This window comes from Nelumbo lutea, chromosome 2, assembly GCF_056320005.1.
Source record: "Nelumbo lutea isolate HS-2025 chromosome 2, American lotus-T2T, whole genome shotgun sequence".
NCBI lineage: Eukaryota > Viridiplantae > Streptophyta > Magnoliopsida > Proteales > Nelumbonaceae > Nelumbo > Nelumbo lutea.
In genome coordinates, this window is record NC_142685.1 from 9,268,172 (window position 1) to 9,286,506 (window position 18,335).

Consider the following 18,335-nt stretch of genomic DNA (forward strand, 5'->3'; position numbering starts at 1 on the left):
GTCAGATAGTGAGTTACAATGTTAGGCATGTCAATTGAGCAAACATTGTAGAAGTTCTGTTTTTTTAAGAAATAAAAGATCCAAATTTCCATTTCATATTGTCTATTCTAATGTTTGGCGATGCCTAGGCGACAAGGAGCCCTTGGAGGTTCGCCTCGCCCAATCGCCGAGCAGTTTTTCATACTGTGTAATAAAATACTTTTATATTGTTATTTTTTTAGACTATAATTATAAAAGACATTATTAAAGAAAAATTTTCATTTTTTGTGTTTATAAACTAATTTCTTTTTATTATTTTCTTATTTGTTAGGGTTTAATCAACACAAACATTGTTAATTGCTGTATTGAACCCTCAATGACTTCAAAATCTGAACAAACAAGTAAGGGAAGAACTTAAAATTTTGTCCAATCAACATATTTCTTTTCCTATAACAGAAATAGGGGTTCAGCCCCTATATTTTTTGAATTTTCTTTCCTTTCTTCTTTTTCTTCTCATAAATATGTTGATTTTCCAGACTTAAACATGAAGTTTATAATTTTCTTATGAAAATTATGGATAGTTATTAAAGAAAACTGGTTATGGAACCTAGGGAACTACCCTAGGATATGTGATTTTTACTTAAAAAAATCCATCGCCTAGGCACCCCACCTAGGCGACTAGGCGACAACGTGCCCCCCTGTTGCGTAGCCTCGCTTTGGCACCTTGAAAACTATGCGTGGAACCTAAAACTATGATCCTCATCATTAACCAGGTACACTTGTTTCCAATGATATGCCTGATCCTTTTGATATTGATCCCCTTGTTATTGATGATCTTGATGTTCCTATTGCTAAGAGAAAGGGTGTTAGATCTTGTACTACTAATCATCATACCTCTTACTTTGTGTCCTATGATCATATCTCACCTTCATATTGTTTGTTCTTTTCCTCTGTTGAAGGTGTTTCTGTTCCAGAAGCTTTATCCAAACCTAAATGGACAAATGTAATGAAGGAAGAAATTAATGCCTTTCACAAAAATGACACCTTGGAGTTAGTGGATCTTTCTGAAGGAAAGGAACCAGTGGGATGCAAGTGGGTGTTCATAGTGAAGCATAGGGTTGATGGTACAATAGAAAGGTACAAAGCCAGATTGGTGGCAAAAGGGTTTACACAAGTATATGGAGTAAACTATGCAAAGACCTTTGCTTTGGTAGCCAAGATGAATTCTATCAAAATCCTCCTTTCATTGGCAGCTAATCTTGACTAGGAACTTCACCAATTGGACATTAAAAATGCATTATTGAGTGGTGACCTAGAGGAGGAGGTGTACACGACTCAACCTCTAGGTTTTTGTGCCAAAGGTAGTGAGCAAAAGGTGTGCAGGTTAAAAAAATCATTTATGGGTTGAAACAATCACCACGGGCCTGGTTTAGTAAGTTTCACTTAGTTGTACACTAGATGGGGTTCAAACAATGCCAATCAAATCATACTCTATTTGTGAAGAAAGGTGAAGGAAAAATTGCAGCTTTAATGGTGTTTGTTGATGACATAGTGGTCACAAGAGACTGGAAGTCTGAAATACAGAGGCTGAAGAAATTCTTAGCCACTCAATTCGAGGTGAAAGATCTAAGCACCTTATGTTATTTCCTTGGGATTGAAGTTGCCACTCTTAAAAGGGCATCTTTATTTCCCAAAGGAAATATGTACTAGATCTATTAGAGGATACATGCAAGTTAGGGGTGAAGCCAATTGAACCTAACCATCAATTGGGAGACAGACAGGGGAAGGCTATGAAAGATGTGAAGAAGTTCCAAAGACTTGTAGGGAGATTCTTATATTTGTCTATGACTAGGCCTGATATTGCCTATGTAGTGGGTGTCCTTAGTTCATGCATAATCCTAAGACAACTCACTTTGAAGTTGCAGAAAGGATCCCTAGATACCTCAAGAAGTTTCTAGGAGCTGGTTTGCTATTCCAAAAACATGGGCATTTGAAGGTTGAAGTGTATATAGATGCTGATTGGGCAGTGGCAGTCAATGACAAAAAGTCTACTAGTGGATATTGTACCTTTGTGGGAGGAAACTTAGTCACCTGGAGAAGTAAGAAGCAAAGTGTGGTGGCTAGGTCTAGTGCTAAAGTGGAATACAGAGCTATGTCTCATGGAGTTGCTGAAATCATGTGGATAAAAAACCTGTTAGGTGAACTGGGTTTTGCAATTAACAACCCCATGTCACTATTGTGACAATAAAGCTGCTATCAACATTGCTGCTAACCCAGTCCTCCATGATAGAACAAAACATATTGAAGTGGACAAGCATTTTATTAGAGAAAAATCTATGAGTGGAGAAATGTGCACTCCATATGTTAGCTCAGAAGAACAACTTGCAAACATCTTCACCAAGGGCCTTCATCATGTGCGGCATAATAATTTGTGTGATGAGTTGGGCATGATTGACATCTATGTCCCAACTTGAGGGGGTGTGTTGGAATAGTTTACTTTATAGTTTGTTTTGTTTAAAATAGCTTTTTGTATCACTGTTTATGTACTTTAACTACAGAAAGGGCACAAGGGTCTTTTCCCTTTTAATTATGGTTGCCCTATATATAATATTATAATCTGGCGCCACTAGATTTAGTTCTGTTTGCCACACAACTCTCTTCTCTTCTCCCTTCTCTCTTCTCTCTCTCTCTTTCCTTCTTGTTTCCTACTGTTCTTTCTCTTTTAAGACATTGATTTTAACACACTTTATATCCCAACAGGAACATACCCCCCCCCCCAAGGCCACAACCAGCCCCATCCCAAGAACCTAGAACCTTGATGCAAATTAAAGTGCTTAGTGTAGAACAAAAGAGATATACAATAAAACATAACCACCCAAAAATATCAATGTGTTGTAAGACTCGGATCAGACTTGCAATCAGATCAGTCAACCTGGGAACCAGAAAGCATTTCCAATTTCTTAATGTCCCATTTTTCAATTTTTTGAAAAACCGATGGAACCAGTCAAGACCGAGAACCATTAAAACCAGCCAGGCTTCAATGACTCAGCCAGTTTTCACAACTCACCTGCGTCACTAAGTGATTGGAAACCTTAAAATGCTAAGAGGAAAATTTGAATGCATGACTTTCTGATTATATATTTCACCTTGTTATCATTAGTCCATCTTGTTATTTGTTTTCATTTATGTCTTTCTAATAACATACATACATACATACATACATACACACACGCACGAGAAAAGGTAAGGTAATATTTGTATTATTAGTATACCGCAAAGCTCAGATTACATGGTGTCATATATGCAACATGTACAGCCAGAAACTATACATTAAAACTCAGTGAAGTCCTCAAAAAATGAGCTTTCCAAAACTAAAAGCTAGAAAACCAGAGCCTTCTGTCAAATCCGACTAGCCAAAAAGATTGCTGTGATCAAAGAGTTGGTTATGCTGCTGAAGAGATCCCTTGCTGATAACCAGGAGTGAAGAGATGTCATTGCCTGCTGGACCATCTTATTTCCCCTTCCCCTTGAAAATCCTTCTGTTCCTCTCCTTCCACAACACCCAACATACTGCATGAGTAACTGCGCTCCACAGTAATTTCCCTTTCTGATTTAACCCAACAATTTCCAGGACTGCATGAGCTCAGGAAAACTCCTTGGCCGACATCAACTAACATTCAACAGCCTACAAAAATGATAATATAAAAAACTAACTACTTTGCAATGCACAAGAAGATGATTGATTGACTCTGCCTCCTGACCACACATAACATAGTCCGAATAATTCAGCAACATCCCCCTCCTCTCTTACTAAACTTTTGAAAGGCATTTACCCTTAACAGCAAACCACGTAAAAAAGTTGATCTTAGTATATGCAAGAGCCAGATCTCCTTCCAAGGAAAAACCCCAGGGATATGGGTTGCTGTGTTCACATAAAGTGATTTGACAGAAAACTTACCATCTCTGGACTATCTCCAAGCTCTTTCATCTTGCCAGTCCTGAGAAGAAGGTGGCTTTGGAGTTGTTGGAGCAACCTTACCATGAGACTTGAACCCTGGTCACTTGCATCAAAAATCAAGAAACTAGCCATCTGACCACTACATTGACATGTAATAGAAGCTTTTTTGAGAAAGGTTAACAGATTTCATTAATAGTTAACTGAGATAAGTTAACAGAGTACAAGGCCTTGGAAGGCATGAACAGAATTACACAGGCAGGGAAACATCAGAAAACATATTAGCTCTATGGGCTCCAGATTTGGCTAAGCTGTCAGCTACAGTGTTTAATTCCATAGGAATCCAGACCAGTTTCACATTCAGGGTATTTAGAATATCTCTGGCTTCAGTCAACAGATGAGCAAGCCTCCAAGGACCTCCAGTCCTCTGCCTTAACCAGTTTATTGTATTAGCTGAATCACCCTCAATTGATAAAGAGGATAGGCCTAACATTTTGACATAACGGAGACCTGTGAGGGAAGCTAAGATCTCTGCCTTGGTGGAATCAGCTGTCCCAATCGGACCACTGAAAGCCCAAAAGATGTTTCCCCCACTCCCACGGATTACTCCTCCAACTCCTGCTTGACCTGTGGATCCTTGAGCACTACCATCAAAGCTTAGAGTTAACTGGTTCTCCTCCCTAGGACAAAATGTTTGATTGAAGCCAATTCCAGGGAAAGTATAGAGGATTTCTTCTAGGTTTCTCTGAAGGTGATTTAATAAGATGCCTTTGAATACTTCAGAATTGAGAGCCCAACTGTTGCAAAGGAATGTAATGTGAGAGATTAGATCCTCAGTATTCCTGGCTTTGTTTTCAACATGTAATAGAAGTTACAAAATGTGTATATTATCTATGTGACCTGTGACCTGGCAAGCAACCTGGTTTTGTGTCTGGTCCAAGTCTAACAACACTGATATCAACAACATCCTTTGAAGGTTTAATAGTTTATCTGCTGTTAAATGTGTTTTCTAGTTGCTTGTTTGGAAGGAAGGATATCTAATATGACTTTCTTTTAAATCTTTATCTTTTGTGTAAAAAAAATGAAGCATTTAATACGTTACCATCATATGGGTTTTTCTTTTTTGATAGGTAACTGTGTAACTTTATTATATTGTTAGAAAAAATGAAGTATGTACAATATGCCAGTCAACCTGAAGATAGATTGGCATACATCCACCTATCTTGATTAGTTTTTGATGTTACAATTGAGCTCAAAATAACTGATCTCTATTTACTCCTCGTTTGGCCAATTCATCGGGCAAAATATTTGCTGATTGTGAAAACCTTATTTAGTCCTAAGTTACAGTAGAGAAGGAGAAGAAGAAGAAGAAGGGTTCGGCCAATAGAGGAAAACCAGTCCTCTCTCTAGTCAACCCACTTGTATTTATCTTCAATAACATAGTTACAAGAAAGACCATATTGTCCTTCATAAGTGATGGGACACATAACTTAAACTTAAATAAAACAAACCTTCCACTCTCAAATAGATAAACCCAAATGACCAAAATACCCCTGTTTTGTGTACTCTAACACTCCCCCTCAAGCTGGAGAGTATATGTCATATAGTCCCAGCTTGTCACAAATATAACCTACTCTACCCCGAGACAATCCCTTTGTAAAGAGATCTGCCCACTGATTTCTTGAGCTCACATGAGATGTGGTTTCACTCCACTTATCACTCTCTCTCACAAAGTGATAATCGACCTCAATATGCTTGGTTCTCTCATGGAAGACTGGGTTGGAAGAGATACGAACAACAGCTTGGTTATCACAGTATAGTCTCATGGGTTTGTCAACCGAGAACCCCATCTCTTGTAGCAAGTTCTTCAACCATACTAGTTCAAATGTGGTATGAGCCATAACTCTGTACTCAGCTTCTGCACTACTTCTTGCCACCATTGTTTGTTTCTTGCCCTTCCAAGTTACACGGTTACCACCAAGGAAGGTACAATACCCTGTAGTTGATCTCCTGTCTGATATAGAACCAGCCCAATCAGCATCTGTATACCCTACTATTTCAAGAGTCCCTCCACTTTGGTATAGAAAACCACAACTTGGAGCACCCTTCAGGTACCTAACAATCCTTAGAACTGCTTCCCAATGAGGAATCTGAGGATGTTGCATAAACTGACTCACCATACTCACAGCAAATGATATATCTGGTCGGGTAATAGTCAGATAATTCAACTTTCCCACCAACCTCTTGTATCTTCCATGATCATCAAACTCTTCACCTGCATCAACACTCAACTTGACATTAAGTTCCATAAGAGTCTCTGCTGGTTTAGCACCTAACAGTCCTATTTCTTCAAGTAGGTCAAGAACATATTTTCTTTGACATAAGTTAATTCCATGCCTTGACCTTGCAACTTCTATTCCCAGGAAGTACTTCAGCTTACCCAAATCTTTCGTATTGAAGTGGTCCTGTAGGAATTTCTTCAACCTGTCAATCCCATTACTGTCACTCCCAGTTATGACAATATCATCCACATACACCACTAGCAAGATTTTTCCATCTTTTGAGTCATGGCTGAACACAGAATGGTTTGCCTGACACTGTTTCATCCCAAAGTCTCTCACTACTTCATTGAACCTGCCAAACCATGCGCGTGGAGATTGTTTCAGTCCATAAATTGCCTTTTTGAGTCTACAAACCTTACCATCCTCCCCCTGAGCAACAAACCCTGGCGGTTGCTCCATATACACTTCCTCAATGAGATCACTATGTAGGAAAGCATTTTTTATGTCAAGTTGCACAAGAGGCCAGTCATACATAGCAGCTAATAAAATCAACACCCAAACTGAATCAATTTTAGCCACAGGAGAAAATGTCTCCATATAGTCCACACCATACAACTGAGAATAGCCCTTGGCCACCAACTTGGCCTTCAATTGCTCCAGACTGCCATCTGGAAGATACTTCACTGTGTAGCCCCACTTACACCCAACAACATGCTTACCAGGAGGAAGAGCATTGAGTTCCCATGTGTGATTGTTTTGTAGAGCAGAGAGTTCCTCTTCCATGGATTGCTACCACCCTGGCGAGGTAAGGGCTTCCTGGACAGTCTTGGGAATGGAAACAGATGATAGCAATGATATAAAGTTGCGATGAGAAGCAGAAAGGTGAGCAGCTGAAACATAGTGTGAAATAAGATGAGAAGTACAAGTGTGTTTACATTTTCCGCAGGGCAATAGGAAGATCAAGGTCCAAGGGAGAAGAAGCAATGACGGGATCTGTCGACGAGGGCTGAATTGGAGGAGGGGCCGGTGCTCTTCTGTTAGTATACACTTGTCTGACCGGTGGCCTCTCAGTAGTAATTGGCACGGGAGGTGAATCTGCAGCTGGAATGGGAACCATGGGAAGGGGATCCACAATAGGAACAGGAAGAGGAACTACGAGGGAAGGAGAAGAAACCATAGTATCTGAAAAAAAAGGAACCGATTCAAAGAAGGTGACATTGGAGCACACAAATGACTTATGGAAGTTAGGGTTATAGCACTTATACCCTTTATGAGTCCTTGAGTAGCCAAGGAAGATACACTTAGTTGCTCGTGCATCTAACTTGTCTAAACCAGACCCCAAGTTTTGAACAAAACAAATACATCCAAAGACTCTTGGGGTGAGAGGAAACGGAGACAAGGTGGGAAACAACACCGAGAAGGGAGATTGACTTCTAAGGATGGGCATGGGCATCCGATTGATGAGAAAACAGGATGTGAGGACAGTATCACTCCAAAAATGCTTTGGGACATTCATATTAAGCATCAAAGACCGAGCAGTTTCAAGGAGAGGTCGATTTTTCCGTTCAGCTACACCGTTCTGTTGTGGGGTGTAGGCACAAGAAGTTTGATGAATTATCCCATGGTGCTCTAAGTATTGCTGAATTGGTATTGAGGTGTACTCTTTGGCATTATCGGAGCGAAGAATTTTAATATGAACACCAAATTGGGTACGTATTTCAGCATAAAATTTTTGAAAAATAGAGAACAATTCACTGTGATCTTTCATAAGATAAATCCATGTCATCCTTGAAAAGTCATCAACAAAAATTACAAAATACTTATAACCATTGTATGACATCACTTTGATCGGACCCCAGACAACCAAATGAACTAAAGAAAAAGGACTCAAGACACGACCATCAACTCTTGGACTAAAAAAGACTCTATGATGTTTCCCAAGCTGACATGACTCACAATCCAAAAATGAAAGATGACTCAAGGAAGGAACCAGCAACTTTAGAGCCTTGAGAGAAGGATGACCAAGTCTGCAGTGCCATTGAAGAGGAGTAAGAGACGACTAAAAAGCTATCGGAGGGCCACCACCATCAAGGTAATACAATCCACCTGCCTCATGCCCCCCACCAATCTTCATCCCCGTCTTGAGATCCTGAGACACACAAGAAGAGGGATAAAAGGTTATGGAACAATTAAGTGACTTGGTTAATCTACTAACAGACATAAGGTTAAAGGGGAACTTGGGGACATATAAAACAGATGATAAAGGAGGAGAGATCAACATCACCAACACCACAGATGGGAGATGTAGAACCATTAGCAAGAGTAACTGTTTGAGATGTGGAGGACCGAGAAAGAGAAGAAAATACATTAGGAGTCCTAGACATATGGTCCGAGGCTCCGGAGTCAATGATCCAGTGTGAAGGCTTGGAAGCCAAGCAAGCCATACCTGAATGTGCAAGGGTAGTTGTGTTCTGCTGAGAAGATGTCTGAAGGAACTGCTCATATACTGCATGGGGTACACTCACCGTCTCCTTTCCAGAAACACCAGTAGATGTGGAGGGGATCAGGTCAGTTTGTTGACTTTCAGTAGCTGTACCACTACCCTTAGTCACAGCGTGGTTAGCCCAAGTGTTGGGTGGACCATGTAAATCATAGCAGAAATTAACTGTGTGCCCCTCTAATCCATAGTATGTACACTTCCTAGGGGCATTACTTTTTCCTTTACCACGACCTCCCCCTGAGTCCCGCTCCGACCACCAGCACGGTTAAACATGGGACCACCACGATGGTTACCTAGAAGTCCACGACCACCACCACCACCTCTATTTCCACGGCCTCCCCCTCTAGTCACCACAAAACCAGATCTGTCTTTGAGAGAAGAATGCTCTATATACTCAATAGATGTCCTCCTAAGACGGGTAAAAATTTCTTCAAGTGAGGGAAGAGCAAACCCCCCCAGTATTTGTGCTCGAACAGGCTCATATTCAGCCCTCAAACCCACCAGAAACCTTGTTACATCAAGTTGCTCACGCTGTTGTTGAATCTGAACATCCTGTGTCAGAGGATGATACACATTGAGCTCATTTCGGATATTCCTCAGACTTGCATAGTATTCCTCCAAGCTTTGACTGCCTTGCTTCAGATTAAAGTACTCTTGGTACAACTGATACACCTTTGTTGTATTGTTTTGCCCAAAATACAATTTCTTAGCATGATCCCAGATTTCTTTAGTTGTATCTAGGAACATAAAGTTCACGCTAATTTTTGGTTCCATGCTTTTCCATAGCCATGTCATTATTTGTGCATTTTCCTGTTCCCAGTCACTAAACCCTAGAGAGTCAGAGGAGGGTTTCTCCTCTCTCGCATGTTTTACTTTTTTCTTGGCTTTTAAAAACACTTCCAAAGATTTTGCCCATGGCACATAATTCTCACCATTCAACTTAGTAGATGTCATTTGAACACTTAGGTAATCTGGAGAAATCATAACGCCTATTTTATTGTCATTCCCATCTCCAATCGATGCCATCTTAACTAATTCACCTTACCTAACAAAGAAATCACCGTTATATGTAGAGTATTCACCTTCAAATATTCAGCACAACCTCACGCACTTCCACAAAACTTATCTCACTTTCAGCACCACCAACTTCTTCAAATACACATTACACAGCAAATACAAAAGCTGAAATCACTCAGTCATTAAATCAAACACCTGTACTGCACACTGCAGAACCACTCACACACCAAACACAAGGGCTGAAATCACTCAACCATTAAACCAAACATTTACACTGCACTCTGCAGAACCAACTTGTACTCAGCTGAACACTGTTCACCCGAACCTGCTCTCTTCATACCATCGAATAGAGAGCTTCCTACCAATCACCACAAACAGCCACTGCACCACAAACTGGAGGCATGAAGGCCTCCTACAGAGAAAAACGACCATTCCTTTTCAACCTTTCCCTTAATCTCCCAGTGGTTCTTGAGACAAGCAGATCTGAACTTGTTACATGCGCTCTGGTACCAAGTGAAAACCTTATTTAGTCATAGGTTACAGTAGAGAAGGAGAAGAAGAAGAAGAAGAAGAAGAAGAGGAGAAGAAGAAGAAGAAGGGTTCGGCCAGTAGAGGAAAATCAGTCCTCTTTCTAGTCGACCCACTTGTATTTATCTCCAATAACATAGTTACAAGAAAGACCATATTGTCCCTCATAAGTGATGGGACACATAACTTAAACTTAAATAAAACATACCTTTCACTCTCAAATAGATAAACCCAAATGACCAAAATACCCCTGTTTTATGTACTCTAACACTGATCACTGAAACCAACAAAATATCGACTCAAATTCCTGTGTTACATGTCTTATCTCCTTCATATTGTGTCGGTATTATCATAATCCTTGACTGTTATCTTTCATTCATCCAACCACCACCTTTGAGTCACCCTCTACCACTACATTTCTTAAATTTAATGATCTATTCACTTTTAAGCCTTGCAGCATAACTAGTATTTCAGCCCTTATAGAGTCCCCATAATATGGCGCCATATTCATCCCTAAACATTCCACTCATACCTGACGGTCCTGGATTTCCAGTGCAATATCCACCAAGTTCAATTTTATGCAAATGTAATATCTATCAAGTTCAATTTTATATGATTAGCATTAGGAGGGCTCCTTTCAGCACCCATAAGAAGGAAGTGATCTGTTGCTAGTTGAAGGGGCTAAAAGGGCTAGGCACAGAGCAAAAAGGACATGAGTTGGAAGTAGTAAGAAATGATTTAAGAGCTTATAATTTAGCAATGGATATGGCATTAAATTATGAGCTCTTAATTTATTCCAACCTCTTAAAGAATCAACTATCCATTGTACTTAAATCATATTTCTTGCCGTTGAAGAATCAACTACCCATTGCCATCCTCTAAATATACTATCTGTGGAAATGGGGCAAATATGTCAAAGATCTTTGCCCAATGTACTACTTCCACTGCAATACTTCCAATAGTAGTTTCTTTACCATGTATCTTTCCAATAAAAGTCCTTGCATTTCTTTCCATATTGTTCAAATGACTGTTGTCCTTGTTTAACACTACATTATCTTCTCCCTCCTAGGCATTGTAAAAAAGGTCAAGCTGAACAAACATTACATCTGTAGGACTCTACCTGCAACCAAAACGAGAAAAGAATCATTCCCAGAACACTAGTAACAAAAAAGCATGGTATTAGTAAATGGTAAGTAGTTTCCTTGCTTGCACTACAAAAAAAACACAAATATGGGGATAGGCACCAATTTGGTCTTCCTTTTTTTGCAGGGTATAATTTGTATATTTTCTTTTTCATCATATGACGATATGAAAAGGCAAACAGAAGATGAAATGCAGATTATTTTTCTATACAAGATAGTGTGCTGTTTTTTCTTTGATGGGTTACAAGATAGTGAGCTCTTACTGCAGTTAATTAGTTGTTTCTTCTTCTCTCTTGTTAATATTATGTTGCTTGACCAGCTTTTCACTTTGGAGGCTTCTAATAAGCCAAAATAAAGTGACATGTGAATGTTGTGATGACTTGTTTGTTATATTTCTTGTTCAGTGGATTCCCAACCTTCTAGATGATCTCATACTTGAACTTGTTTTATAAACTGTGGAGAGAGTTTCTAATTTGTTGGACATATTGCATTGTTTTCTAACCGTAACTTTTCTACCATGTTGAATATGCAGAAAGTTGCCAAACTGCACACATCTATGCCCAGAGACATGCCATCCTGGTCAATGTCCATTGCCTGAAAAGTGTTGTAAAAAGGTATCTTTCTGAGTATTGTTTTAGGTATAAGTGTGATCATTCATCTCAAGAATTAATCTAGATGGTAAACCAGTTCAGTGCCTATTGATATGGAAGACTTGGCTTCTTTTGACATGTGAACATTTTTTTCTTCGATCATTTCTGGCATGTAAACAATTTGATAGATTATAGTTCACCAATTCATTCCCAAAGTTCCTTGTTGAAATTAGATAACATGTCCTTTAGCTCATAGCTCATAGAACAAGTAATATTGGACTTGTATAAACAATTACTGGAGTGAGAATTTATGAAACCTCCATAAGATCATGTCAAAATAATCTTCAATGAGCAGAAATCACCATGCATTTAGTCAATGTTTGATCTAAAAAAGATATTGATGTTGTATCTGTTGGTTGGCTAGGCCCATTATGGTACTACATCTCTCTAACCTTTAATCTTATTCTTGTACCAACTGTCTTGCAAGGTCACCGTTCGTTGCAAATGTCAAACCCTGAAAAAGGAGTGGCTTTGTCAAGATGTACAGGCAGCCTATCACAAAACTGGGCAAGATCCCAAAGATATCCCCAAAAATCAATTTGGTCTTGGACTTCTTCCCTGTAATTCGGAGTGCTCTAATAAACTAAAGGTTGCTGATTCGGAAATACAGTTGCGTAAATCTAAAGTCCCAGAGGTAAATTTTTTCTCAGCCAAAATTGTACTTTTCATGATAGGCTCTTCTTTTTTCTTCTTTTCATTTTAACATCAGTCTTTTATACCTGTTTTTAGTTCTATACTCCGTTTGATTTTGAAAAGAACAGTCCTTTGTATGCAACATAGCCAGGTTGGTCTGCAATACAAGATTGAATGATAAAAGTATGCAAGTGCAACTTAATTGCTGTAAAGGAAATCCATGGGTAGATAGCATCAAAGATTGAGTTTGGTAAACAAGGTCTTGAACCAAATTGATTTTCAAGGAGCACGTGCTATCGCTGTATTTTATAAGATGTAGCCAACATTAGTGACTTCTTGTGCTTCTAGATGATAAAGTTATTCCCTAGCTCAAACAGATGTGCATTGTCAAACAGGCATCAATGGAGTGGCTACAAAAGCCCTTTCCAAAAGAAGTAATATTGGTGGTCTTTCAAGTTTCAAATGAATAAAGACAAGGTGCCTGAACCTGATGAATTCTCTATGGCTTTTTTCAAGAGTGTTGGGTTACTGTGAAGGATGGTCTAGTGGGAGTGTTGAGGAAATCTTTACTTGAGGGATAATCAAAGGAAGGAATGTGCATCATTTATCTCCTTGATCCCCAAAATCCCAGGAGCAGTTCATCCTGGAGATTTTACTCTAATCAGCCTTGTCAGAATCCCTTACAAAGTTGTTGCCTAAGTTCTTTCCCTTTCATTTGGAGATGTCTTGGGACATATTATTTCAAGCCCACCAGAGGGCTTTTACCAAGGGATAGTGGACCAAATTTTAGCAGCCAATAATTCAGTGGTTGGTTTCAAAACATCTGGAAGAAAAGGACTGATTTGCTAGTTGGATATGGAATTTGGAGAGAAATTTTGAGATTTCCAGGTTTAACTTTAAAGTTTCATTCTCTTGCAGTAGGGGCTAGTAGTTTGTTCTAGACTTTTGGGGTGTGAGACTACTGATTGGCCCCTGAAGCATATAGGCCTACCTTTAGGAGATAATACTAGGCTGTCTCTTTCTAGGTCCCAGTTGGTGAAAGGTTTTCCAAGAAATCAGTTGATTGGAACTTGGAAGAACTACATCTCCTTAGGGATTGGGATGAATTTGAGCCATGTTCTATAACCTTTCTGTTTGTTTCTTTTCTATTTTCAGAACCCCCATGAAGGTTGTCAAGAAAATTGAGAATACCATTAGGGACTTCCTTAGGGCCATTACTTGGTGTAATGGTAAATCTTTGGGCTGGCAAGCGTAGGAATGCATATTCAAGTATGAGATCAGCCACTTTGTGAAAAAAAAAAAAAAGGTTAGGACTGTATCCAATCTACCCCTCCCAAGACTATATAGCTGGGACCAGCATTTGGGAGAGTTTTGCAAGAGGAAAACTAATGGGGTGATTAAAACCATAGCTGTCAAGGCATTGTTGCCTAGGTGGCAAGGAGTCCAACCAAGGGCACCCAGCCTGAACACCTTGACCTATATGAAAAAGGTGCCTGTCCAGGCAACTAGGTTCCTGCCTAGTGAGCAAATCTCAAGGAAGGACCTTATTATAATATTATTAGTATGATACTTCTTATTTGTATGTCTGTGGATATACTCTTATATATGCATATCACTTATTCTTTGTTTTACAGTTTTACTATGATCCTTCTTATTATTACTCTCTCTCTCTCTCTCTCTCTCCCTCCCTCCCTTAAATATTGAAAATAATACTTAAAATATTATTACTTATGGTGATTTGCCATTGTCATGTTTGGGAGGAAATTTAATGATATTAATAAAGACAATTGCTATCTTTTCAATTTATATGCATTCTGATTGATATAATAAACTAGGAAACTAACCTAGAACTTAGTTTTTTTTTTTATAAAGTTCTACTGCTTAAGCAAATGTGCTTACCTAGAGGCAAATAGGATACTCCACTGTCACCTAGATTCACCTATACTCCTTAATAACTATAATTAGAACTGTATTGAATCAGAAAAAATAAAATGTTTTGAAGTTAGAAGTAACCACTAACCAGGTTGCTTGGACTCTAATTTTCAATTTTTATATGACCTTTGTTGGACAGAAAATTGGAGGAATATGTTGTTCTGAGGGGTAAACTAGAATCTGAAAAAAATCTCTCCGTCATCTTTGGACTCAAGATGGTGGTAGAAATGCAGCAATGGTTATTACTAAGTTAAATTGTATTTTAATGCCATAATCAGAAATCAGGTGGGGTTTGCTAATACTGAGGGTATTTGGGGTAATCCTATTCCAACAAGGTTAGAGGTGTCTGTGTGGTTGCTTTCTCTTAACAGCCTTCTTACTGTTGACTATTCAAAGAGTAGAGGATTCAAGATGACTAGTCTATTATAATCATATATGCGAGAGTGGAAAAAAATGTTAGCTATTTATTTCTTTCAGGATTGCTGAATTTATTTGGGTATTCTTTTCATTGTTTGAAAAACAAAAGTTCAGGTATGTTTATCCTGATGATATATTTTCTTCTTGACCATTGCTTGTGGGTAGCAAGAAGGCAAAAATTTTGCAGCATTGTTCCTTTTACTGTTTGTTGGGGTATTTAGGGAGAAACAGATGAATTTTTTTATGGGAAGAAGCATGGATGCAACAGACTGTGTTAGTGTTTAGAATCTTATTATGGATTGGATGTTACCTCTTCTAGAGTTTAAAAATGTCAGGTTTTCTTTTGATCCAAATTTCTGGGCTACTTTTGATATTCTTAATGAAGATATATAATGGATCTAATTTGTCTTTCCCTTCCTTTTCTTTTGTTACCTCAACACTCTTGATCCTTCATGTAATTTCCCTCTTATAGAATAAAGTTTCATATTTATTGTAAAAAAATTTATAAATCATTATATTCTATAAACAAGTCCATGCATTGGTGCCACTGATGCTACGAACATTGATTTGCCACATCCACAGCCATAGCCCATTCCCATTATAGTACTCATAATGAAAGAAAAAACCTGCTAATCTACTGAGCATAAGCCAGCTTCACCACCCATTGGCTTGGAAGAGAAAGCTACACAATCTTTCTATGAAAGGTGAAAGCCATACTAGAATAAACAGTCATATGGACCTGTCAAGGAGGACAACAGGGTGGGTATCATCCCAGATCAATCCTAGGGTTGTTATTACTACCTATACCTGCATGTTACACTGTTACATTGAAGTTGCAACACAAAGTGGTAAGGACCATCACCTAATGTTGGTCCCAACTAACTGGGGTCTGGGAGGGGGAGACTGGATAGGGACCCAACATTCAGCAAAACAACCAAAGTGTAGAAAAAGACTAATTTCCCCCTTTTTTTCCTTCTGCAAAGGTTAAGGTGGCCAGTGCAGAGAAACATGTTCCAAAGCGTAGAAAAAGGCGTGAACGAGCACAAGAAACCAGGCAACTTTCACGGTTGCAGGTTTGTATCATTTGTTTTCACTAAGAATTCTGTATTCATATCTGCCATCCATTTTCTTCTGCTTTGTTGTAATGGATGGTTCTCTTGTACAGGCAATTGGTGCAACCATGTGGAAATTTTTTATTATTATTTCTATAGTAGTGGCTCTAATCTTAGCCACCTACTATGGTTACAAGGGTCTTCTTTGGCTCTCTGATTATATGAATGAGGTTGAAGAACGAAGACAAAGAACATTTCAAAGAATTTGATCATTCTTAACAGTTTTGTCCTCAAGTTGAACTTTTGACTGGATTAAATAATTCTTATAACGTGCATATTAACTTGAAGGAGTATATGAGAGGAAACAGAGTGATTTATCTGGACCATCCTATCCTGCGAAGTGAAACTTGGACCTTTCTTTTATTCATCTGGTAGGTATTACTTGGTCATAATTTGTTTACTCGAGAGGCATTCAAGGTAGAAACTGTCATGTTAAAAGTTTATTTATTCTACTTATGTTATGCAATGCCAAACTTGGTTGTATAAGGTACCATACCGGAATTAGTTTTAGATTACTCACTAGATATTATTTGTTGAGTATAAATGTGTAATTGACTTCTGGACGTGTTGTTTGATGCTGGATCTACAATTCTACATGTACATAAATGGTTCGTAGGCCTCTTGATTTAATTTGTAGTTCAGACTTGGAGTCGGTACTAGCCATGTTCAGAAAGGTTCGTAATTTAGTGTAAGGCTAAAAATAGTAATGTTCGGCACCTTTTTTAGGGCCACACAAGTTCACCTATCTCAGGTTTAACACCAGTTACAGTGGTTAGGTCTCAAAATAATTTTTGTTTCAGTGGGCTGTTGGGGAGAAAAATCGCAAGACTGAAAGTTGAGCGGGGGAGTTGGGGATCATATGATACTTTGGGTTTTCAATTATACCTTTACTTGGCATCCCGCTTGGCGCTTGCTTTGATTTTGCTCTGGTCTGGGTTTGCGATATGTAGACAACAGTTTTGTTAGGGATAGCATTTTTGTTCTTTCAAGTTTGCATATGGTTTTGTCGAGATTAAAATGATTGTTTATTTTATCCAAATAATGGTGATGAATTGTGTGACGTGTAGTCGTCTATTGGTAAAATGTCGTGCTGGCAAGTGTGAGAATGTGAGTTCGGGTCTGAGATGGGGGCGCAAAAAAAATGCAAAGGTTAGGACCATATCCAGTCTACCCTTCCCAACAATGAGTAATGGTTTCGCTTTTTCTTTTTTCCTTTTTTTTCTGTCTGTGTTGTTAGAATTTAGATAAGATCTAAGTAGATGAAATTTTTTTTAGTATTTGAGTTGTTTCAAATTCTATTTTCCTATTTAGATTAGAACTAATTGAACTAAGAACGTGAAAGGCTAAGAAAAAAACTATTACACGATGCTGGCTGTTCAATTCTTTTTCTCAATATTACATGATTGAACTGGGTTCGGTTTCAACCATTCTCAATTGTTCTTTAATCATCAAACCTACAGACGTCTAGAATTTTAGCTCTAGCAGCATTTATGAATAAGTCTATTTGTTCACGAATAGCTTGAAATGCTTCCCCCTCAGTAGTCCTGAACGTTCTCTCCTGATAAAGATGCAGTTTTAATTTAAAGGGATTCTAGCCAATAAGGGCAACTTTTGGCCCCTAATATCAATAAAAATAACCCTCTTAATATAATTTTCAGAATATGATTACTTTTTTTGAAATAATATCAAATAAAGGCAAGAGATACTGTACACCTCTCTCTCTCTCTTTCTTCTTCTTCTTCTTCTTCTTATTTGAGTTGTTCCAAACTCATAGCAGATCTGAATGGTCACAGCAGAGTAGAGTCGTTGGTCTTATTTTTTTGACTCGGCAGTATCAAGAAGAAGAAGAGAGAGAGAGTGGAGGAGGAGAAGGTTTGTCGCCATTGTTCGATGTTTCCAAAGAGAGGAGGTGAACAGTATCCCCATTAAAAAGGTTATTTTTATTGACATGAGGATTGAAAAATTACTCTTATCGAGTAATTGCTAGAATCATTAATTTTAGGGAAATTGTCTAAAACTCAACATGAGTTTTCAGTATTTCTCTTAAACTCACCACAACTTTTCAAAATGTCTAAAACTCACCATGTCACTAATTTGACATTAAACAAACTAGCGGGTGTTAATATATTACCATTTTAATATTTAGACATGAAAAAAAGGAAAAGTTCAAAAAAATATTTTCAAATAT

General features: G+C 38.4%; 1 protein-coding gene across 3 annotated transcripts in view; it reads left to right on the forward strand.

The window, feature by feature from the left end:
- Nucleotides 1–16,777, forward strand: part of NFXL2 (NF-X1-type zinc finger protein NFXL2) — a 52,581-nt gene extending 35,804 nt beyond the window's left edge. Inside the window, exons 10-13 of one of the 3 annotated variants that reach the window (XM_088971254.1) lie at nt 11,936–12,017; nt 12,481–12,687; nt 16,019–16,108; nt 16,201–16,777. In XM_088971254.1, coding sequence (XP_088827380.1) covers nt 11,936–12,017; nt 12,481–12,687; nt 16,019–16,108; nt 16,201–16,356 — 535 coding nt within the window. In that variant the 3' untranslated portion in view covers nt 16,357–16,777. Of the gene's footprint in view, nt 1–11,330; nt 11,451–11,530; nt 11,655–11,935; nt 12,018–12,480; nt 12,688–16,018; nt 16,109–16,200 lie in introns of those variants that run through there. The other 2 variants (XR_016107543.1, XR_016107544.1) reach the window with 2 other exon arrangements.
- Nucleotides 16,778–18,335: the final 1,558 nt, after the last annotated feature.